Source organism: Melanerpes formicivorus, unplaced genomic scaffold, assembly GCF_026170545.1.
Source record: "Melanerpes formicivorus ecotype bairdi unplaced genomic scaffold, bMelFor1.0.p_v2 SCAF_39, whole genome shotgun sequence".
NCBI lineage: Eukaryota > Metazoa > Chordata > Aves > Piciformes > Picidae > Melanerpes > Melanerpes formicivorus.
This window is the reverse complement of record NW_027142391.1, coordinates 405,894-429,303: the sequence shown is the minus strand read 5'-3', so window position 1 is coordinate 429,303 and position 23,410 is coordinate 405,894. Positions and strand designations below refer to the sequence as shown.

Genomic DNA, 23,410 nt, shown 5'->3' with positions numbered 1-23,410 from the left:
GCACACAAGCTGCTAAATAGACTAATAAGCTGTGAAAATACTGTCCAGGGGAATCTGGGGCAGGAGCTGTCTGCAGAGGCAGCCTGTTGGCCCTGGCAGCAGCAGGGCTCGGGGAGGTGGCTGCCTTGGGAGAGAAGGGAAAGGTTTTGCTGAATGGAGGCAGGGCTTTCATTCTCCCCTTTCCGAGGAGTTGTAGGAAATCCTTCCCTCCGTACCCTGGCTGCCTCCCAGCACCAGAGCCCCAGGCTCTAAGTACCCCCTGAGCTGCTCCTGTGCTGCTTTGGCTTTGCCTTTCTCTTGGAGGTACACCAGGTCTGAATCTCCTCACTGAGCTGTTTGAACAGACCGAATGCTGAGCTTGCTGTGCTCTGGCACCCTGGATTTAGGAGCTGCCTTGACAGCATTTTAACCTAAGTGTTTGATTTTCCAGGTTGCAGTCATTCTAAGTAAATTCCTTTGCAAAATCTGCCTCTTTGCCTTTCCCCCTGAGCTTTGTGTCCTCTTTGACCCAAGTCCCAATACCCCAAGTGGGCTGTGGGCACTGAGGTGCTGGGCAGATGCAGGGGCTTGAGAGGAGCTGGTGCTGCACTGGGAGGGCTGCAGAGCAACGCAGACCATAGGTGCAGGGGTTGACATTGGCCAGGGCCTGTGGGAGCAGCCAGAAGTGGTGCTGCAGGTGTCTGTGTCACCCAGTAGCGGGCAGATTGTGAGGGCAGTCAGGGTGAGGTACTTGTGTGGCCTGCCAGAGGCAGCTCCTGTCCTGTGCAAGGCCAAGCAACTCCGAGTTCATCCCCTGGGGCTTGGCATCCAAACGCATTCTCTGCCAGCCCACAAAGGAGTCAAGCTCGGATTTATGGCACAGCACCTGCAGTAAAAGCTGACAGGTGATGGAAATGTGTTCAGTTGTCATTCAGCACCATGGCCCTGCCTGCTCCAGCCTCGCTGCTGCAGCTGCTGGCACGCTCTGGAGTTTGAAGTCAGTGTGCTGCTCTGGAGGGGTGCCCGCCTGGGGCGGCCATGGAGCAGGCAAGCTCTGTGGGCACAGCTGAGCCAGTGCAGAGCTGTTCCCCTCACTGCCTTCCCTGCCTGGCCCCTGGATCCTAGCCACCTCCTGCTCCGTCAGGAAACTCCAAGCTCTCCAAGCCCCAGCTAACAAATCCCCAGGGTCTGTGGGCCACCTGCCCCAGCTGGATGTCCCTGCAGTGGTGGGGCAGCAGCAGCAGCCATCGGGGTGCTGCCCAGCACTGTGCTGCCCAGCACTGTGCTGCCCAGCACTGTGCTGCCCATCGTGGTGCACAGCACAGCTGATCCAGCAGCCCTGCGGCAGGGACTGGTACAGCTCGGGGGGGGCATGTCTCAGAGGCGACTGCAGTGTGCAGCAAGGTCAGGAGAGACAGAGCCTGAGTTACCGCAGCAGCAGCTCCGAGGACTCAGCTCCTGGTGACAGCTCCTGCAGCTGTGGTGACACAGAGCTCTGAGTGGCACCAGGGAGCCTCAGCTGTGCCATGTGTGCAAAGTTCCCTGTGGCTGCACACACTTCCCCACACCTGCACACAGCTTGTTTGGCACAGGTGCCACTGCTCAGCTCCTGCCCCAGCTGCCATCACTTGGAGCTGAGGAGGCTGCTGGGGGAGCTGGGATAAGCCCAGACTTGCTGGAGCTTGCTCTGCAGTGCAGAGCTCGGTGGTGCTGTGTGCCCCTTGCCTCCTTCCATGGCCCCTGTGGCTCCCTGGCTGTTGGTGAGTGCTCCCGTGGGGGCAGGGTCCTTGTCTGTCTCTGGTTGTGGCTGCTTTGGGGCAAAAAAGGGCAATTTGGAGGCTGGGCTGGCTGTTGGCTGGCAGCAGGGTCGTGGGTTGCTGTGGAAGCTGCCAGGGTGGACGATGCAGTTTTCTGTTAGCAGGAGCTCAGGAGCATGTTGGGTGTGTGACAGAGGTCTCATCCCCTGCCCACAGAGCCTCCAGAGCTGGGTTTGACCTGGGCTGTGTGTTTGAGAGGGTGCTTGTGGGGAAGGGTCCTCCACCCTCTGCCTGCTCTCTCTTGGCCTTTGCCTCCCTGGGGCTCGTTGGAGCCTGGGGCCGCTCCCGAGGGCTGCCCCCTGTGCCTTTCTGTGCTCGGCAAGAGAAGTTGTTGTCGGGGCTCGGGTGTCACTTGCCTGCATTCACCAAACTGCTGAGGGAAAAAGGGGTCTGGGGAGAGTGAAAGCATCTGGTGGTTGGTGGCTTCCAAGGAGTGGCTTAGGCAGCAGCTTTTCTGACCCGAACTCGAGGCTTTGCACCACGTGGAGGAAACAAGGGATGGGTAGGGGGGGTCACAGGAACTGGCCAGGAACCATTGAAAAAATGGGGTTTAGCACAAAGCTTCAGAGGTGAGAGTGAAGTATTTTGGTCTTGCCAAAGTGCTGCTGATGGTGGAGCACTTTGAGTAATGACTTCGGGAAGTGTGAAGTGGAAAGCAGAAGCTGGAAGTGGTCTGGACAAGAGGGATTTTCTTCAGTGTCCTTTCATAGGGTAGCTTCACTCCTGTGCATGGAGCAGGGGATGTTTGCTTTGGGGTGAGGTTTCACCTGGCAGCAGCATCTTGCACACCAGAACTCCCAGGTCTTGGTGGGTGTGGAGGCTTCCCCTGGGGCTTCAGCCAGAGAAGCCAGGCAGGGGCACAGGGCTGTGCGGGGTGGGTGCTGCTCCCCATTAACCCTGGGAAACATCAGGCTCTGCAGGGGAGCAGTTGCCTGAGAAATGAGCACTTTAAAGAGGAGTCCAAAGGTTGTGGCATGAATGTTCTCGCTTCAGATGTGGGGCTGGGGGCTGGGAGCAGGACACTGCTGTCCTGGGAGCCCGGGGCTGGGGGCAGGGCGCTGGGCCGGGGGCGCCGGAGCGGGCCCTGGAACGAGGCAGGTTTAGTATTCATGAAAAATGCTGGTGACAGCCATACCCTGGGTAATGAGCAGCCACCTGCAGCTCCAAGCAGTACTTGATAATGCCCTAATTAGATTGGAGATGCAAAAAAGCTCATTAAAATTAAATAACATATTTGTCACTGTTTTAAGAGGTGCAGATTGCCTCGAACCATGCTGGTCTCTTGACCTTGAGTATTTTGGTGTAGTCCTCGCTGTCAAGAGCCTGAAAATAAGGTCTGAGTACCCCGGGGGTGGTGCTGTGGTGGGGGATCTCAGCACGAGGTTGCAGACCTCTCCTTCCCCTGGTTGTGTTTGGCACCAGCTCGTTTGCACTGCCTGTGCCTCTTTGGAGACCTGGGCGGAGGCTCTGGCAGATGCAGTCCCTGCCTGGCCCCACACACAGCACAGCTCTGTCCCGGGCTCCCCCTGCACCTCTGTGGCTTTCTTGCCCTCTGGGAAGAGATCCTGACCACCATGAGGTGAGAAGCCACCTTCCCATCTTTGCCTCCAAATGTGCAGCTTCCCAGGGTGCCAGAGGAGCTTTCCCAGCTGCTGCCTGTTGATGGTGTTCGGGCAGGTGGTGATGGATTTCACTCACCCCTCCCGTGCTGTGTCAAGAGAAAGCTGAGAGCTCCTTGTGAAGCAGAACCAGCAGGAGTCAGTGCTGGGGACCCTGCAGTGCCAGACCCTCACTCCCCAGAAGTCCCAGTGGCAAAGGTGACATCAGACCAGAAGCTGGGGAGGACAGGGAGGCAGCTTGGGTGAGAGAAGCCCTCAGGCAGTGGCTTGCAGGAGTGCAGAGCAGCACACTGGGGCTGAGTCCCAGCAGCGCAGCCTCAGGCTCCATCTCCTCTGGTCCTGATGAAGTGCAGTCAGATGGGCTCTAGATCCCTGTCCTCCCTCCTGCCTGGGAAGGGGCAGGGCACAGGTGGGGCAGGCCCAGCCAGGGCAGGGCCTATTAACAAGACTGTAATTCTCCAAAATTAATTTTTAATGCCTAATTTGTCTTTGCTTGGAGATGTCTTACACAGCACCCAGAGCTCAGCCCCATTTGTTTTCCTACCACGAAGGGGACTGGCACTGGCTCCAGGGGCTGTGGCTGGCACATCCATCCCTGCCTTTGTCCTCACCTGGACAGGGCTGCTCCCTATAAGGGGTGCACTGCCCAGGGAGGGCGCTGAGGGCAAAGCCTTCACAGGAGGGATTTCCCTTTTTTCCACCCCAAAACAGGTCGTCTGCCAGGCTGTTCCCGGGGTCCCTTCCCCTCTGGGCACACTGGCCACGGGTTCCCTTGCAGTGGTTTTTGTGCAGACAGAGTGGGGCTTGCTCCCTCCTCGCTCGTTGTGAGAGCCTGCACAGGGATGTCTCGCAAGGGGAGTGGTCACAGCCGCTCTGTCTTTTGGGAGGTTGGGGGCTTTCCCCTCGTGGCTCGGCCCCTGGCGGCTGCTGCTGTCTCTTTTCCAGCTCGGGGAGGTTGGTTTGGTGGTTGTCTCACTTGGGAACTGAGGAGGGAAAGAAGTGTCCCAAGAGAGGAGGTTCCTGTTGCGCCCAAGAACAGAGCAAAGGGTTGAGGCTCAGCCTGGCCTGAGCTCCCGGACGCGTGGGGTCTTTAACCAAGTCTCCGGCAGCTTCAGAGGAAAAGGAACCCCCGAACTCTTTTACCCTGTGTGGAATCTGCTGGCAGAGTAAACCCCGGGTAAACATCCTCGACTTGCTGCCTCCCGAAATGGAGCAGCTTTTAGAGTTTGGAGCCACAATTTGTATTCAAATGAAGGTCATTTGAAAGGTGCAACACAGTAAACAGCCATTATTTCATTTTGATAGTGGTACTAAAATTATAGTGTTGGTTGAATTATTTTAGTATAGGACCATTACCATCTCCCTAAAACACTTAGAGGGATTTTTATATCAGTGCTGCAGCCCTGAAATTAGAGGAAAATTAAAACTCAGAGGGCTGTGGAGGGGAAGGCATTGAGTGTGCCTGCCTCTCACCCTGCAGCCTCTCCCTCGCTCCTCTGCCAGGAGAGCAGTGCCCAGCTTCTGCCAGGGGCTGCTGGCTCTGTGTGAGGAGCTGGGGGGAATGTGCCTACGTCCCTGTGAGACCTGGCACTGCCACAGCGAGCCCCAGTAAAGGCTGCAGCTGCTTGCAGGGCGCCAGGGACCCAGGTGGGTGTTTGGGGGTGGAAGGGCAGGCACATCATCCTGGTGACAGGCTGAGGCTGGGCTGTGTGAGGTGACACACACCCTCCCCACCCCCCCGGCAGGCTGCTTTGCATTGGCTGTGCCCGTGCTGGGGCGCCCAGCGTGCTCAGCACTGGGCGAGCTCTAAAGCCTCACCTTGCCACACGCTGGGAGGACAGCTGCCTCCCACCAGCCAGGGCTTCCCTCAGCCCCTGTGGAGCTGAGGTTTCTTTTTCAATACCAGAAGGTGCCGTGGTGTCCCCTGGCTCCAGTGCTCCTTGCCAGCTGGCTGCCTTTGGAGCTGCTGGGGGGGGCGGGGCAGGGGGCACACGCTGCAGACCCTGATGCAGTTCCTCTTTTAGCAACCCTGCAGGAAGAGCTGGAGCTAAGTGACCGTGATGTACCCCGAGGCCAGTGGGTGAGGGGCTGCACGGAGCCCGGCGGGTCCAGCCGCTGTGGGGTGGAGGGGCTGAGGCCCCGCGGGCTGTGAGGGAATGTTGATGGTGAAACTGCCCTGGCTGGCCGCAGCTGCCTTCGTTAGCGTGTTCACACCTGGCTGGGTAGCAAACGAGCGGAGAGGCTTCCAGTGCGCTGCCGCTGCAGGCTCCCACCCGCCCCGCACCTCGGCTGTGCCCCTGCCCTGCGCCGTGCCCGTGCTTAGGCAGCAGAGGTTGTCTGCTTTTTATGGGGGAGAGAGAGACCCCCAGGTGTGCTGTGAGGACTTTTAGTGAGCATCTTTATTGGCAGTGAGCTGGTTCTCAGTGAAACGAAGGAATGCTGTGCAAATAAAATCCCCCTTAATGCAGAATTCCTCCACGACTCCGAGATGTGAAACTTCTCTTTGCTGGATGCATCTCTGGCAAAGCTCAGGCTGGGTCTGATCTGGTTTTTGTGGAGCTGGTTTTGATCTGACACTGCTTAGGCTTGTTAGGTGTGCGAGGAGGATGCTGATGCAGGCCCACTGGGGAAGGGCCCAGACGCTGCAGCCTTGGAGGTTTTGCTGCTGTGACGGTGCTGAAGGTGACACGAGTGATGCACCAGCCGTGGGCGGCCACCTTGTCACGCTGCAGGTCAAGGAAGTGCCTCTCGCCTCTTTGCCGAGCCCCCAGCTTGCTCCTGCTTGCAGTTTTGCTGTTCCACTCCACGCCAGCAGCAGGAAAACGTTGTAGTGACAGAATCGTGGGCTCTCAAGTGTGGGCTGGTGCCAGGGTGGGCAGCCCCCGTCCTCGGACGAGGATACCCTGCTGGAGCAGCTCCTCAAGTGGTTTGAAATGGAGGGGAAAACCTGCAGCCAGCTCGTGATGCCCTCGGAGATGAGCACAGCAACCTGTTCCATATTTATTATGGGCAACAATTTGACTAAGGGAGAATTTAGATTAATAACATTCAGCCCAGAGAAGTAATTTCCTTTGAGAAAACGATTTACATGCACTCTGCCAAAAAGAGCTGTCACCGCGCGCTCTCCCCGTGTCAGCTCCAATAATGAAGTTGGAAATAACATGGGAGGTTAATAGGTCCTACTTATCTCCTTAGTGCTGGAAAGGAAGATTTACAGTGTGAGCCTGGTTTGCATATTTCCATTGGAAACGGGGAGGTTTTCCCAGCTGAGATTGATGGGCTGCGGCGTTACCGGGCGTCTGCTGGCGGTGGAGCTGTAAATCCCTGCGTCCCCGGGGGTGTGCTCCTGTCCCCGGGGTCACCGGCCGGGGACTGGCTCAGGTGCCCGTGCTGCTGGCCCAGCCATCGCTGTGGTTAGCCGGCTGGATCCCCTCTGAGCGTGGAAGTTGGTAGGGATGTGGCTGCCCTGCGGTGCTGCGAAGTGGGATTGAAGCCGGGTGGGTTTTCCCGGGAGCTGCCCGTGGCGTGTGAAAGCTAAAGCCACCTGGAGGTGTGGTGGGAAGAGGCACCGGTGTGGGGGGCACCAGCAGCACCTCTTGGGCACTGCGTCTGTGGTGCCATCCCCCTGGCACGCGTTACAGCGAGCTGTGTCCTGCCTTAACCCCGGGGAGGGTGGGCCCGGGGATGGTCCGTGGGGCTGGGCGCTGCCAGCCCTGCTGGTCCTCACCGGGTCCTGCTCCTTTAATTAGAAACAGGAACGACCTTGTCACCGCGAGGACGTCGCTGCCCTGGCTTTTAGGGGGGCTGTAAAGGTCCGGAGCTGCCCCTGTGGCTGCGCTTGGGCCCCCTCGCTGACGTGGCAGCGGCCGTGGCACACAGGAGGGCGGCATGTGGGCGTCGCAGCCCTGTCGCTTCGCATTACGCTGGGGCCAGTCCCCAGGGGCTGCTGGCACGGCATGGGCTGCCGCGGGAGCTCTGTGAGCTACAGCAGCACAAAAACCTCTCCAGTGCTGCCGCCCTCCCCTCTCGCAGCTTTGCAGCAAACGGCTTTGGGCTGCGGGGCTCTGCCCGCAGCTCGGGGCCCTGGGTGGGCTGCAAGGCTCTTCCGTGCTGGCAGCAAAACAAACATCAAAAGAAATGCAGTGGGTTGTTCCCTGCCGGCGATTCCTGTCACAGCGCGCTGGAGCCGGCTCGGGAAGGGCTGGAATTGTTAATCGGTGTCTGTCTGGCACAAACTGTGAAATATTCATTGCAGTTGGTTATTTCCCATTACCGAGTAAGTGCAAGAAGAATTAACTTTGTGAACAGCTTAAGGTACGATTCAGTAATAACCTGAGCCGTTTAATGAATGAAATATTTAGCATGATTTGCATACATTAAGTGATGAGATGTGGAATATAACAAATGTAACTCCCAGGACACCCGGGAGAAGAAAATAAGAGAGAAACCTTGATGCTTTCCCTCATAAAAGCAGAGCTTTAAGAGGTGTGAGGTGACCAAGCAGTTTGTTCTCAGCAGGACAGTGGGAGAGTTCATTCCCAGTTATGCCCAATTAATATAGGCCTTGCAGGTAGCCTTCCCAAGTGCACTGAGTCGTTAAACTCTCTCTCTTCTTCCCTGTAAGTGGCTCCTGTTCTGGAAGCCATGCAGGGAGCTGCGTCCCAGGTTGAGAGTCTGTCTGTGTATATCTCATGGGTGGGGTGATGCAGCCCTGGCTGTTGCAGGATGGTCTCTGGCGATCCAGGTACAGCAGCACCGTTGCCTTCCATGACTTTGTCCCCCTCCTCCTGCAGCCTGGCTCTTCCCTGCCACGCTGAGCAGAGCTTCCTGGTGCTCCATGCCCTCAGCTGTGCTGCCCGGGCTCCAGCCGGTCGTGCCCTGACAGCTCAAGTGCCCAGTTTGCAGCTCGTCTGGGGGTCTGGGCTGCCTTTCCAGCCTGCCTGAGCCTCTCTTGTCAATGCCTTTTGTCACATCCAGACGCCACCCTCCCACCGCTCGCCTTCTGGGTCGCTGGTAAGTGCAGAGCAGCAGAGGGTGTGGGGTGAGGAGTGGCAGTGAAAGGAGCTGGACAGGGAAGGTCTCTCTGCTGGGAGCGGGGGCTCCTTCATCTCAAATCTGGCTCTGGAGAAGATGGAAGAACAAGGGAGTTCCGAAACCCATCTCTTGGCTAGCTGAGGCTTTGTTTCTAAAAGGTGTGGGGTTTAAACTGGGTATGAAATGAACTCGCTGCTGGGGGCATGAGGTAGCCCTGGGTGAGTGCTGAAGGTCCCCTCTCAGCATCTGGCTCTGGCTGGCCCGAAAGCAGGGAGTCTAATTTTGTCCCTGCTGTCCATCCCTTGGCAGTATCTTAAAGTCAAGATTGCCCCAAAGTGTTCTGCTCCAGTACCAGGGAATTCTGTTGGTGTTGGAAAGGCTTTGTTTGATTTCTGGAGCCATTCGTTGCAGGATCAAGGTTGCAAATTGGAGCCAATTAGGTCTAAGGGCTGCTTTTGAAAACCTTTTTTTCAAGCACCAAGAGCTTGAAGGCTAAAATGCAGGGAGGGAAATGTCCAGCCCCACACGTGGGTAGCCTGTGCCAGGGTGGCTGTGCAGTGGTGCTGGGTACCACTGGAGCTGCATCCCTGGCAGGAGCTGGTGGCTGCAGCCACACGGTGTGCAGGGGCTCACTCCTTTTCTATATTTAGCAAGAAATGCATCAGCATCCCCTTTCCTGCCTGGATTCCCTCAGGGAATGGAGCTAGTAAATAGCTGCTGCACTAAAAATAGCACCTGCGGCAGTCCCTGGCAGCCTGCTCCGCGGCTCCCACCTCCCCTCCCGGGAGCAGATGTTTGGATTTATCCCTGGTTTTATTCTAAGGAAGAGAGAGGCAGAAATTAACCACTTAAAAATGGAAAGCCCATGGAACCCCTGCAGTGCTTAACCTTTGGAGAAATTGATGGATGCTCCCAGCCTCCATCCTGCTGTGCCCGGGGCATGCTGGCACCACCCCTGCTTGGACACCACCCTCCTGGGCAATGCCTGTCCAAGGTGCTCTGCTGCCAGGCGCTGCTCACAGCCTTTGACCACACAAAAATTGCCTTTTTCTTCTGGTCCTTTTCTCTGCAATGTTTTTAGGAAGGTGAAGGATGAGGAAAACCTCAGAAGCCTGTGAATAACTTGCTAAGAATTCGCAGTGCCTGGGTGCTGCTCTGGCTTTAGGTTGTTGGCTTTCTGTTCCAGCAATCAAATGATTCTGGGCTGGAGAGTTCCCACCAGGTGAAAACCAGCAGGACCTTCTTGGGGGTCAGATCTGCTGTGATGCTCCAGATGAGTGGCCCTGGGTTGATGATCGCAGCTGGGTACCTGCTGAGAACAGAAACATTCCACGTTCGTGCCCCACACGGGAGGGAGGAAGCTTGGTTGTGGCCAGGAGTGTAAGGAGGCGCCAGGAGCTGATCCCGGCCCTTCATCAGCACTCGTGAGCTGCTTCCAGTAAGGAGCTGTTGTTCCCAGCCCTGTGAAGAGTGCCCCTGCTTGTTGGGGGAGATCTAGGGGGAAATGGCAGAAGCCCATCAAAAGCAGCCAGCCCAGCAGCGCCAGCAGGAGCTGGAAACTGCAGCCGGGTCCGAGGGTAATTTCTGTGTTGTGGTTTGGTGTGTTTTGTTTCTGCCTGAACCTCAAGTAACAGTTAAAAAGAGGAGAAAGAAGTTAACGAGCTGTGAACGCTTAAAGTGAGGGAAGAAAGCCCCCGCTCAGATTTACAGCACAAACAGCCGAGTCTTGCCTCAGCCTGGGAACTAACTCTGCTTTCTGGGGTGTTGAGCTTGCTTTTTTCTCTTGCCGTTGTGGTGGGCTGCTGTGGGGAGGCAGCTCTGCAGGGGAGGTGGTGAGGAGGGGGAGTGGTGCCTTTGGGAGAGAAGTTTGCACACCGACACGAGGGCAGTCGTGTGCTGTTTGCAGGGCACCTTAGAGCCTCCCATGGAAGCAACACAGAGTCAAAACATGAAGCAAGGCTGCGAGGAAAAGCAGCTCTTCGGCCAGATGGTCAGAAGAGAGGTTCTGGCTCTTGGGGCAGGGGAGGGGGCTGTATCAAGCACGAAAGCAGCAGCACCCAGGACCCCATTCTGCACTGGCTAAGGTCTGGGGTTTGTCACAGGATGGTGCTGCTTCAGCCGAGAAAGGAAAGTGTTCCAGCCTGTGCTCTGACCAGGATCATCCCTGGAGCCTTTATCATGATTTAATGTGGATCTTTTCAGAAGGGTCTTAATTCCCCATTTGAAATAAGAAAGCACTGTAAATCACAGGCAGAATCTGTTAACATTTAGAGTTTTAAATGAATTCCTGTTGAGAGTCTCTTAAGCCAGATTTATATCTGGTTCTGCATTGAACTGTGTCGTTATGTGGGGCTGGGCAACTCTGACAGAATTAGGCATAATGCAGAAACATGCTGAAAAGACAGTTCTGCAGGAGCGTGGCTCCCGGTGATGGGAGAGGATGCTGGAGTGAGGACTATGCGGGAAGGGGCAATTACCCTGGGCAGTCTGCCTTTAACGAACCCCCCGCGGCTCTGTGCTGGGGCCTGCTGCTGTCTCCTTGCAGGAAAAGGCCTTGGAGAGGGCACTGAGGTTCTCCCCTCCTCTGGTGGCACTTCCTAGGGCAGGGTTTAGCCCAAGGTCATTTAAAGGAAAGAAGCAGCACGTAATGATCTGTGGGTGTTTTTCCAGTAACTAAAGCCTGGGCATTATTTAATCTGCTCTCTGCCTTCCTGACTGCCCCAGGGCCTGGGATGGAAGATAAAATCCATCCTAATGCCATTAGGCACCGGCTGCTTCCAGCTCTGCCTTGGCTAATACTTGCAGCTAAGGGTACCCCTGAGCTGAGCAGTCAGCACAGCCACTGTGAAGTGTTAGTGCAGAGTTATGGTCCTGCTGCAGCAGAGCCCCAGTGCCCAGCTCAGGCTGCTGCTGCCCATCTGTGTCTGGCAGCTGAAGCTGCCAAGTGCCCTCCTGCAGCCCTGGGCTCCAGTGCCTGCTGCTCACCCCTGTGGTGGGTTGGGTTTTCCTCTTCCTTTTCATGTGCCTCAGACAGAACTATTTGCTGCCTTAGTGCTCCCTTTTGATATACACCAGGAGTAGCATGGGAAATAAACTGTGGAAGCTCTTCACTTGCTGCCTTGTAGTGGGAGAGGAGCGACAGGGGCTGAGCCCGGGTCAACTGTTCTGGGGGCTCACACCTGGTTTAACTGAGCTGAGCCTTGCAGATCTCCACAGCTCCTTCTGTAATAAACACTCTGCAGCTGCTCAGGTTAAAACTTTGATGTGGAGTGTAGCAGAGTCCTGCATGTGCTGGGAAGAGGTCTGTGAGTGTGGCCAAAGAGGGATTGTGCAGGTAACCGTCAGGAGGCCATTGGCATGGCTGGGCTGCAGGAGGGCAGTGGGGATGCAGCGGTGCTCTGGGGCTCCTCTGGCTGGAGACATCAAGTCCTCCCTTTCCAGGAGACCTCCCTGGAAGTGTGTGGGTGTGAGACCTGTTGTGGCTGGGGGTTGGGTGATGTTGGCTGTCTCTGACCCTTTCTTATCTTCTGTTGTTTTTCTCCCCTTGTGCTCTCCTGCCTCTCTGTAAGTGTTGTTTTGGAGCGTGTCCAGGCCTGTCTGAGCTGGCTTCCCTGTCCTGCTGAGGCTGCTGCTGCTTTTGCTGCTCTAACTTTAGGAGCCAGGCCAAGCTGCTCAGGTGGCAAAGCTCATGGGGATGGAGCCCATCCTTTGGCGTGCTGGGTGCTGCCTGGCATCACTGCTGCTGCCTTTGCAGGCAGAGGATCACCTGATGGAGCTCAGGATTCCTAAATGTCACCCTGTAATGTCTAATTAGGGCTGCAGTTTGAGGACATCCTGGGCCTTAATTGAAAACTGTCAGAGTACTCTGCCATTTCTTCTGCTAAATGAGTAGCTGGACCTTTAGCAGGCAGCTGCTGAGAGGTGGTTGTTAATGGCACCCCCCAGTGCCTGCGGCCCAGCTGCTTGCTGCCACCATGTCCCCAGCCAAAGGCACCTTCCTCCTGGTGCCTATGAGCAGTCCTGGAGTTCTCTTGGGTGGCTGGTGGAGAAGGGCATCACCCCAGTACCACCTCCCCTCCTCAGACAGGAGCCCCTGGGCACGTGGTGGCTGGAAACATTCCTTGGTTCTGTTTGGGTTTGTCCCTGCTCAGCCTGGGACACAGCACCAACCTTCCTGCTTTAGAAACTTACAGAGCAGCAACACTTTGGACTCAAGCCCTGCCTGCAGAAGGAAGGAAACCACCTTGGCTCAAAGGCTCTTTGCTCTCACAGGTCTCCATCAGCCTGGCAGCAGCTGGACTCGCCTCCCTCTGCCACCTACTCCAAAGCTTTTCTTGCTGTTCTCTTGCTTCTGCTTTCTCCCCAGCTCACTGGGCCCTGTCCCTTCTGATGCCATCTTGCTATTTGAGGCCAAACAATGGGACCAGTGCAATGGCACTGCCATTCCTGTGCCACTGATGCTAAACAAGGCAGTGAGAACTTGCTCTGTGTGGCTTCCAGGTCAGTTTGTAGTTGTGGTACTCAGAATATTGATGGCTGGGAAATGAAAGCAGTTTGATCCCAGCTGAGAAGATGCTACCCAAGCAACATGAATTCATATTTGATCTCGGGGTGGAAGGATGACATGGAAGCAATGGGCTGGAATTTGTCTTTATAGCAGCAAGGATGTGGAGATTTCCTGGGAGAATGAGTGCTGGAGAGATCACAACTTTATTAGCTCTGGTAGGAACCCAGAGGTGTGCACAAACTCTCTCACCACATGCACTTACTTCAAGCTTATTAATGTGGATGCTCATAATTCATGGGAAGCAATTAACTGAATTTCAGAGTGGTGACTTTAAACTGATGATTTATCACTTTGTGACAGATCAGGTGCCCTAAGCTGTCTGCCATTGGGAATCCTGATTGGATTCCATTTTCTCTTTGGAGAGGTCAGGTTGGTATTTCTGCCACCCTGGCAGTGATGCAGAGGTGAGCTGGGAGGAGAGAGCTCCATAGCTGTGCCTGGCCTTTGGCACATCAGCAATGCCAGTCAGCTCGTGCTGAGCAGTGCCTGTGCCTGGGGCCTGGGGGCAGCCCTTCAGGGCAGCTGCCTGCTGGCTGGGCCAGGAGGTGCCTCGGTGCTTGCAGCTGTAGGTAAGGAGGGCACTGCCTGGCAGCCTCAGCCGGTGGCAGCCGTCCAGAGCCGCTGTAGCCCTGGCGTGGCCTTGGCTGCTGTGGTTGACTCTGCTCCACAGCTGCTGGTGGCCCCTCGGTGCATTCCCCCTCCCCAGACAGGAGTGCTCATGGCATGAAGTGCTTTCAGCCAGAGCAGCAGACTGTGAGTTAGGCACTTTCTGATGTGGCCAGGCTTAGGCAAAGTGTCACCAGAGTGGCTTTGCTGTTCAGCTCTCCAGCTGCCTGGTGGGATGCTGCCGTCGGCTGAGCAGATGAAGGCTTTGTCCTCTGGTGTCTCAGAAGCACTTCACTGGCTGAGCTTTTTCCTAAGCTGGGCCTAGAAGGGACATGGGGCTGGATGAGGCATCCTAGGCAAGGAGCTGCTGGCTTTGGTGCACAGTGCCCTTGTCCCTAGAGATGCTCTTAGGTGGCCTCATGGTGCACATGGTGCCACATACCCTGGGCAGTGCCACGGGAGGCCTTGGCAGCAGTGCTGAGCATGGTGGTGGTGGCTGTGCCCTGCCTCCCTTTGCTGTGCTGCTGATTAGACACAGGGCTGGGGGTCCAAAGCCTGGCTCTGTCTCGTCTGACCTTGCTGGGGCCCCGCTGCCTGTTTGTAATCTGGGCAAGAAGGAGTGGAAAGGGTTTGATAGGAGACAAAAGCAAACAAAGGCTGGCTCCGAGCTGGGATGAATGGGATGTAATTGAATTTTTGGTGAAGACATTGATTTGACCCTGTAAGAGCCACAGAGTGAATCATTAGGGGAATTAACACACATTAAAATGCAGGGTTCCTATCAGAGGGCTTTTATTGTGCCTACAGTTTTGTTTTTAATTATTTAATGACTTTGTGTCTCCTGGTGATAAATCTCTCTGCCCCCCGGCTCGGCAGGAGAGGGGGTGCTGGTGTGACGCAGGGGCAGCGCTGGCACAGGCAGGGGTGGGCTCTGAACAAGCATCCCCTGATGATCAAACCTCAGCCTGGCTGCTCTCTTCTGGGCCTTGCAGGCTTTTTATCCACCTTGCACACACCAAGCTCTCTGCAGGAGTTCATCTCCAGGAGCTCTGCAGGGTGATGTCCTTGGGAGGAACATTTCCAGCCTTGGCCTGTGTAGGGCAGCTCTGACCTTGGGCTGCCCCCAGCTGCAGCAGCTCCTGTGCCACCTGGGGCTCCAGGGCTCCCCAGAAACCACATCTCACAGGTAGTGCTCTCCTCACCATGCTGGTGGGACGGAGACAAAAGGGCTTTGCTGTGAGCAGAGCTGTCTGGGCTCGCTCTTGGCTTGTCTGGGCTTTGCTTGCTCTGGGTTTGTGTGCCCTGTGTCACCTCTTCCTTTTGCTGGGACAGGCTCTCTCCATCCAGGCTGTGGGCAGTGCCCAAGGTATCTTGGGCTGAGATCCTGTGCTGCTTGTGCCTTGGGAAGCCAGTGTTCCCTGTGCAGCACCAGCTGAGGGTGTCCCCAGGATGTGCTGGGAGGTTCCCTTTGTCACCAGGCTCTGCCTGTGCCAGCGCTGTGAGTGGCACTGAGCTGTCTGCTTCTCGCAGCTCTGCCCTGGGGTGAGGTGGCAGACGAGGCAGCTCCTGCAGCCTGATGCTGTGACAGAAGCTGGCACTCCAGTGCCAGACCATGGACAGCAGCTTCTGTTGGCTTCTCCCTGGCTGGGATCAGCTGCTGTGGCTGCAGCTCTCCCCACACCAAGCCTGCTTTGGATGCTGTGTGCCTGGTTCCAGCTCCCCTGGCACCAGCAGCTGTGCCAGCTGGATCAAGGAGCTGCTGCTCATGATGCCAAGTGTGCCAGCCCCTCCATGCAGGTGGTGCCCAGACCTTCTGGTGAAGGGGGCTGCAGGGTGGGCAGACAGTGCAGGAAAGTTGAGGGGGCACTTGTCCCTGTGATGCTGGGGGCTTGGCGCAGGAGGCAGTGCCAGGGGTTGCTGTCTCTGTGCTGGGGGCTTGGCACAGGAGGCAGTGCCAGGGGTTGCTGTCTCTGTGCTGGGGGCTTGGCACAGGAGGCAGTGCCAGGGGGTCTCTGTGCTGCAGGTGCTCATTTTGGCATGCCCTGAGCTGCCTTTCCAAGGTGTTTCCCCCGGAGGAGGGGAATCAGGCTGTCTGTAATGTGTTGTTAAGCAGAAAGCCTGGGGGAGCAGCTCTGGCAGCTGATGGGGATCCTTCCTTTATCCTGTCAGAAGAATTGAATTACACCTTTGGAGCCGTCTGGAGACCCAGGAGCTGCAGCTCCTCCCTGAGATGAAGCCTTGGAGTGTTCAGGGCCCAGGCCAGCTAGAAGGGAAGAAGCCAGCAAGGCTCAGGTCAGGCTGGTGCTCATTCCCCTGAGGTGCTGTGGGGTCTGTGCTTAGCAAGGTGATGTTCAGCCACCAAAAGGTCAAAGTTGCTTTATTCTGCTCATGGCTGCATTCCAGCAGGGGCAGACAGTGCCAGCCCTGCCTGGTTTGGCAGGGGTCTGAGGGTCAAGCAGCCAGACCAGGCTCTGCGTCAGAGGGATTTGCTTCTGCACAGAGCTGCTTCTCCTGGGGTAGCCACTTAGGCTTGTCCCTTGGTCTCTGCAAAGCTCACCCTGCTGCCAGGGGATGCAGGTTTGTAACAAAGTGAGGCCAGGATGCAATGTGGGAGGGGTTGGGAGTCAAGTTCTGGTGAGCACAGCACCTTTGGTGGGGGCACTGCCCTGGCTGCAAGAACACCACAGATCTCTTTCCTGAAGACTCTTAGCTGCAGAATACTTCAAATTTTTATACACAGGCATAAAACCAGTGGCTGGCTCCTGCAGCTCATGCCCTGCAGTGAGGCTGTCAGTGGTGCCTTGTGCCTCCTCTGGGTGGTGGTCGATGCTGCTTGGAGCCCCCCGGCCACGCGGTGCCTGAGCGCCGTGGCCCTTGTGCCTGCCCCAGCAGCAGCCCTTTGAGCGGGGCAGGCTTGCTGTGTTCCCTGGCAAGGTCAGGAGTGGAACTGCTGTGCCAGTGCCCGGGGCAGGGCTGTGCCTGCGGGGTTTGGTATTGAATTTTCCATGGCACTGAGTGAGGAACTCCGGGGGGGGGCCAGGGGGACTGGGTGCCACTGCTGCCCCTCCTGGCCCAGGCAGCCGCAGCCCTGCTCCCGTCCCAGCTGCCAGGGGCACGGCGGTGGATGCTGGGAGAATTTCTTTGCAGTGTAAACATGTTGGTCAGGAGTCATTAATATGACATTCACACAGCTCTAATAAAGTGCCTAACACGGAGAGCTGGCACCGCTGCAATGCCCAGAGGACATTAAGTATGAGTCTTAAAACCAAGAGTATTGGAAACAAGATATTTTTACGTCTCATTTGGGAGCAATATAATTGCGTTTTGTGGCTCCAGCAGATGCTTGGCCCAGCTGGTTGGAGAGCACTGGGGGTTTTTTTAGCTTTGGTACTACACAGCTACAGCCCTTAAATAGAACTGCCTCTGAAAAAAAGAGGAAAGGGAAAAATCACCTCCTGGTCGCAGGCCTTGCTCCTGCGTGCATCACCTCTGCGGTGGCACAGCCTGGGGACGCTGCTGCTGCGGCAGCCCTGGAGGCTGAGCTGGGCTTGGGGGCTGAGCTGAGGCAATTGAACATTCAAGGCAGCTTCAGTGACCTTTCTGCAGAGCTTCTGCTGTTGCAGGAGTGTCTGAGAGGGAATCAGAATCGCCAAGATTGGAGGAGACCTCAAAGATCATCGAGTCCAACCTGTTGCCACAGACCTCATGACCAGACCATGGCTCCAAGTGCCACATCCAATCCCCTCTTGAACACCTCCAGGGATGGTGACTCCACCACCTCCCTGGGCAGCACATTCCAATGGTGAATGACACTCTCAGTGAAGAACTTTCTCCTCACCTCCAGCCTAAACTTCCACTGGCACAGCTTGAGACTGTGTCCTCTTGTTCTAGTGCTGGTTGCTTGAGAGGAGAGACCAGCCCCCACCTGGCTACAACCTCCCTTCAGGGAGCTGTAGAGAGCAAGAAGGTCTCCCCTGAGCCTCCTCATCTCCAGGCTAAGCAACCCCAGCTCCCTCAGCCTCTCCTCACAGGGCTGTGCTCCAGACCCCTCCCCAGCTTTGTTGCCCTTCTCTGGACACCTTCCAGCACCTCAACCTCCTTCTTAAAGTGAGGGGCCCAGAACTGGACACAGGACTCAAGGTGTGGCCTAACCAGTGCAGAGTACAGGGGCACAATGACCTCCCTGCTCCTGCTGGCCACACTATTCTTGATGCAGGCCAGGATGCCATTGGCCTCCTTGGCCACCTGGGCCCACTGCAGGCTCCTGTTTAGGTGGCTGTCAATCAGCACCCTCAGGTCCCTTTCTGTTTAGGACACTTGGGCCTGGCTGGGAGGCAGTTTCTGGAGGAGGACCATCAAAAAGTGAACTATTTCTGAGCACATCTTTGTGTGGGGGGAAAAGATCTTGTTTGCAGCAGTTGATGGACTTCATCCCTGGGGGCTCTTGGCCATCTCCAGGTGTCAGGGTGGTGCTGGTGCAGTGTCAGTGGCGGCTGGAGCTGGTCCCATGCCCTCCAGTGCAGACCATCCCTGTCTCTCCTGGACTGTCAGCAATGCCCTGTCCCTGGTGTGGCCACTCCACAGCTGGGCTCAGAGCAGGGGTGCTGGTGGGCAGTCAGCCTGCCTTTGCCAGACGTGGGCTCAGACACCACCATCGATGACCTCACCGTGGCCGATCGTTCTCTGCAAGCAAATGTGTTCTGATGGGGAAGCAATGGCCTGGATCTCTGCTGCAAGGGGGAGCCTTGGCTCAGCTGATGTCACTGCTGGCTGCTCATGGCAGCCATCAATACTTCAGTAATTCTCCCTGCACTGATGCTGTGCTATCTATAAATAGTTAATTTAGCCTCCCGTGGCCCTGCTGCCGCTGTCCTCCCCTTGGCCTCCGGATGCGGTCCTGGGCTCACCGCTGGGCAGCGTCGCTGCCTGGCCTCCTCTGCAGCCCTCCCCTCCCTTAGCTGAGCCTCCTTCAGCCTGGCCCCAGCCTCAGAGCTGCCCTGGGGCTGGCAGCTGCTCCTGGTGAAAGTTGCCAGTGTCTGGCACAGCCATGGCAGTAACTCTCTGTTCTCTCTGCCTTTCTCTTGCAGGAGATTGCAGCCTACTTAATCACCTTTGAGAAGCACGAGGAATGGCTAACCACCTCCCCTAAAACAAGGTAACGTCGCTCGTGCCCCGGCACGCTGCCTGCCGCTCCCCAGCCGATGCCGCGGCTGCCGAGAGACAGCTCCCAGCCATGCTTGATGGCCTGTGACACCAAACTCTCATTAATTGACTTAATGAGCATTTTATTGAATGAGATCAGATTGATTCAGAATGGAACAGCTGCGGTCTTGGCAGCTTCAGGTTTTCACCCAAGCGCTCAGGGCTCGGCTGTGTCCCTCTAGAGGAGGGACTTTGGTTGCAGCAGCTGACCCTGGCAGCGCTCCCTGCTCAAGGGGCAGTGTGGGATTGTTTGTGTTTTGCTGTCTTCTGGCTGGGGTTAGGTGTTTGGTGAGGAGGTCCCCAGCAGCCTGCCTGCAGCTTGTCACTCAGCCAGTGCTGCTGTGCATATTTCACTGCCCCTGTCCCCCAGGGCCCAGGGTCTGCAGCACGGCTGTGGGGGCTTCCCTGCCACCTTGGTCACGCTCAGCAGCACAGAGCTCCCCTGCACTACCACTGCCAGCTCCTCCCCTCTGATGCTGCAGAGGTTTCCCTTTTTCTTTTCCCCACTCCACCCCTTTGCTGTTGGGAAGGTCAGAGCCGTGGCAGGGCCCTTGCTTAGCATCCCCTGGTGCCCGAGCGTCCTGCACAGCTTGCTGCTGGGGCTGGCACCACCTCCCTCACCAGGTAGCAGTGCAGCAATTACAGCGAGACCCCAGCACCCTGACCAGGGGTCAGGTGAATGCCTCAGGTGTTCCACAGCTCCCAGCCAGTGAGAGGACGGAGGTGGGGGAGAAGGATGACCTGCTTCCCATGGCATACAGTAAGGGAAGAGCTGTGGGACTGTGCCCTGGGGCTCTGTGGTGCCTTCTGCCTTTAAGTGATGCCTTTACTTGTCCTGTTAAGCTGTCTGCAGTGCCTGTGCAGGGAGGCATTTCAAACCCAACTGCTTTCTCAACTTGTCCCTCAAAACCCAGAGCTGCTGTGGTGGCTGCAGGGCCCTCAGATGGACCTTTCTCACTGATGGCAGCTGAGAGTCTTGCTTTGGTGGGTGCCTGACTGCTCTGCTCCGCTCCTCTGCTGGCTGCAGGGCAGCAGGCAGTGTGGGGATGCTGGAGAAGGCTTTTTCTGACCTGGCAATCCAGGGTGCAGAATTAATGCAGAATTCCTTGCTGACCCTTTGCCAGATCAGCCTCTTAAGTGGCCAGAAAACATTTAATGAGCCTGGGTATCCCTGGCATGGTGGAAGACAGGAGCTTGTGAAGGGTTTGTGGCAGTGATTTGAGTTCAGTTTGCTAAAGGCAATGCATAAGGATAATTCTCTGATTAATATTGCAACACCTTCCTCCTGCCTGTTTACACTTGAAAGGAAGAGTGTCCCAGGAGACAGAAAGTTGTGCTGGCTGTTCAAGGACCTTTTTCAGTCATTGAGTTTGGGGGTGGTTGTCTTTTTCTAGTATCAAAATTAATTGGAAGAGTTAAATGCTGAGTTCGTACAATCGGGACTCGGCGTTACAGCACTAATGACACTGACCTGGGACGAGCTGGGAACTCCCTGCTCTTTGTTTGCTGCTCTGGGTGCCTCTGATTGCATCTCAGGAAGTGACCAGAAGCGATTGGCAGGGAGGCTGTTAGCGACTGCCGCGGTGTGAAGCGGGGAGTGGCTGCAAAGGGGGAGCTGTGTCGGACCCTGGCAGCGGCTGAACGATGCACCTGGGGAGCTGGTGCTGGATGGAGCTGTTGGGGTTTGTCCAGCTCTGCTCTCTGAGCAGGAGCTGCTGCTGAGCTGGTCACCGTGGTGCATAGGTTCTGGGGGTGGCAGAGGAGGCAGAGCTCCTCCGAGTGTCTTCATCTCCTCCTCAGGTACGTTCCCATGTTTACCACACAGTGCCAGTCAGGTGTTGCTTTGGTCATGGATGGAGGAGGAACCCTCTGGTGATGCCATTGTGATGGCACTAGAGGAATGTCAGGAGGCTTTCAAAGGGCTCTAAAACTGCTGGTGTAGAGATCCTGGACTTTATTCCAGCAGTCTCTTGGGCAGCCCAGTTTATCAACAGGAATTAACAAGACCACGTCAAGGCATCAGCCTTGATGTTCCCTTGCAGTGATGTTTGGTTACTTGACAAGGTGCCAGAGAATCAGCAGCAGGGACCAGAGCAGCTTTCTGCTGGTGCAGCAGGGCTGAAGGCTCTGACATTCCAACTTGCAATGCAAATCCTGAGGACTTGGCTGTGCCCAGGGCTGCAGGGTTGCTTTTGCAGCTGGGAATGAGGCTCAGATGTGCTGCTGCCCTTCACTGCTCTGGGCTGACAAAGCACCAGAAGGGCTGAGGCAGGCAGCAAGCACCAGGCTCTTGTTTCCTCCCTCACAAAGCCCCAGAGATGCTTCTCAGGAGGCTGCTGCTGTGATAAGCCATCACTTGTGCTTGGCTGGGGAAATTCCCAGGTCTGGAGTTTCAGCCCAGAAAGAGCCCAAATGCCATTTTTAGGTACTGAGACTTGGCAGTGATTAATATTTCTGCAACTGAAGTTGGGCAGCAGCCTGCTCCTACAGATCAGTGGTGATTTGCATGCACTCAGTGTGTGCTTGGGGGAGTTCAGTTTTACTTCTGCTACCTCCTGCATTATTTTTAGCATTTTAATTCCCTTCTCCTGGTGTCAGGAAAACAAGCATCACTTGGGGGCAGTTGGTTGGGCAGTGTTTCCCACCTTAATAAACCTCAGGGCAGTCAGGAGACAACGTTGTAACAGCAGCAACACCAAAACAGGCTGAGCTCTGTGGGCAGGGCTGGGTGGAGAGGATGGACTCATCCTGCACTCAGGATGCACAGGAGCATCCTCCCAGCTCCCATCATGAGCCAAGACCTGAGGGAAGCTGAGGCCAGTTCAGGTGCTAAGGAGGTGCCAAGGAGTGAGGAGTGGTGCCAGTAGCCCTGCCTGCTGTGGTTGTGGCCCTGGATCATTCTGCCACTTAGTCACCTCAGCTTTTGCTGCTGCTGTGGCTGAATCCAGGGTTGCAGCTGACATCAGACAGCTGGAAGTTGCCTTCCCTGCCTGCAGTGCACTCCCAACAACCACTGCTTTCCTCTGCTCGTTTTTAGTGACTTTTGCTGGCTCCAGAGATTTGACATTTCCCCAGGAATTCAATTTGTGGCCTTCTGCCCAGCTGGGGCTTCAGCTCTGCGGGAAAACCCAACACTATGAGCCTGTGCTGAGCCCTGCCCAGGATCTGACCCCCCTGCTGCAGCTGGGGATGGGGCAGGGGTGGGGTCAGCAGTGACTGACACCCCCGTGCAGGGGGGCTGCTGGGGGGCACCAAGCAGGGCAAGGGCAGGGTGAGCCCTGTCCCCACCCTGCTGCTTGTGTCCCCTTCCCCTGCCCAGGTGTGCAGCTCGTGTCTGGTATCTTGGATGCCTTTATCAGGGGCTCCTTGCAGATAAGTCAGGATCTTGCAGTGTATTAATTGTACATTAAATAATTAATAGTAAAATTAATTGAATTATTCAATTTTCAGGTAAAAATAAGGTAATCAATATTCACAACTTGCTTTATTAAGGGACTTTCCATTTTCTGTGTCATTAAAGTGAGATTAACTAAGGTTGGGTTTAAATGAAGACTGCAAACAATTGTGCTTAGCAATTAATTTGCTGCAGGAGGTCATTACCTCCCCAGCAGCTCCACAGCGGAGCCAGCCTGCTGCCAGCCTGCTGCCAGCCTGGCCTGGCCCTGCTGAAGTGGGCTGCAGGGACCCTGATGAGGAGAAGCTGCTGTGAGCTGGAGGTCGTGGAGTACCACCCTGAGCTTGTGGTGGTGGCTGAAGCTCTTTCTCCCCTTCTGCTGGCTGCAAGTGCAAGCAGCCCTGCAAGCTTGTGCAGGCTTTGTGTTGGAGTTCCTCACCCTCTGCAGGGCCTGGCACCATCACCCTTGGCTGGCCATGGTGCCCAGCTGGTGGGGTTTCTGCCTGTTGGTGTTTTGGGGTGGTGTGGTAAGAGATGGCATGTGTGTGCTGTCAGCTCCTCCTGCCTTGGGATGCTGCTTGCTGTAATCCCTCCTGATTCAGCTGTGTGACCTGGGCTCCTCAGGCTGAGCCAGGCAAGAGCAGAGCTGCCCTGGTCCTTGTTGGAGCAGGAGAAAGGTAAAGGTGTGCCAGGAGGGACTCTGGGTCAGGGTTTCCAGCATCTGGAACCAGCCCTGCCAGACCATTTGATCTTCTCAGGCTTTTGTGCTTCCAGCCAAAGGGTTCTGAGGAGCTCAGAGGCTTTAATGGCTGCTGTGGGACCACCCTGGAGATGCCCTTTTGTGTGTAAGGGGTAGGGGCTGCAGAGGGGCCAGGGAAGCAAGGACTTGTTCACCCTGCTCCAAACTGCCACAGCATTCACAATTTCACTTCTGGTATGGTAATGAAGAGGCAGCTTTTGTCCAGGAGGTGAGATATGCAAAACTAACCTTTAAGTTGCTCATCATTAACCTTTAATATTCTCTCAGTTTTTCCAATACATTCTGCATGGAAAACAACATGCAGGAGGAGTGCCTGAGCCTGCTCCCTGCATCTTAATGGCCTGCAAATACCAGCAGAGGAGGATGGACCATTCCTTGGGATTCTTTGTCGACAGAGGCTTTTCCTCCAGCCCTGTCACTGAAGTTGGAGGG

At 56.1% G+C, this 23,410-nt stretch overlaps 1 protein-coding gene across 8 annotated transcripts in view; it reads left to right on the top strand.

The window, feature by feature from the left end:
• Nucleotides 1-23,410, top strand: part of CAMTA1 (calmodulin binding transcription activator 1) — a 218,159-nt gene that overhangs the window by 39,581 nt on the left and 155,168 nt on the right. For all 8 annotated transcript variants that reach the window (XM_068158100.1, XM_068158102.1, XM_068158096.1 and 5 more), the window contains one exon: nucleotides 18,710-18,777. In XM_068158100.1, the coding sequence (XP_068014201.1) occupies nucleotides 18,710-18,777 (68 nt within the window). The remainder of the gene's footprint in view (nucleotides 1-18,709; nucleotides 18,778-23,410) is intronic.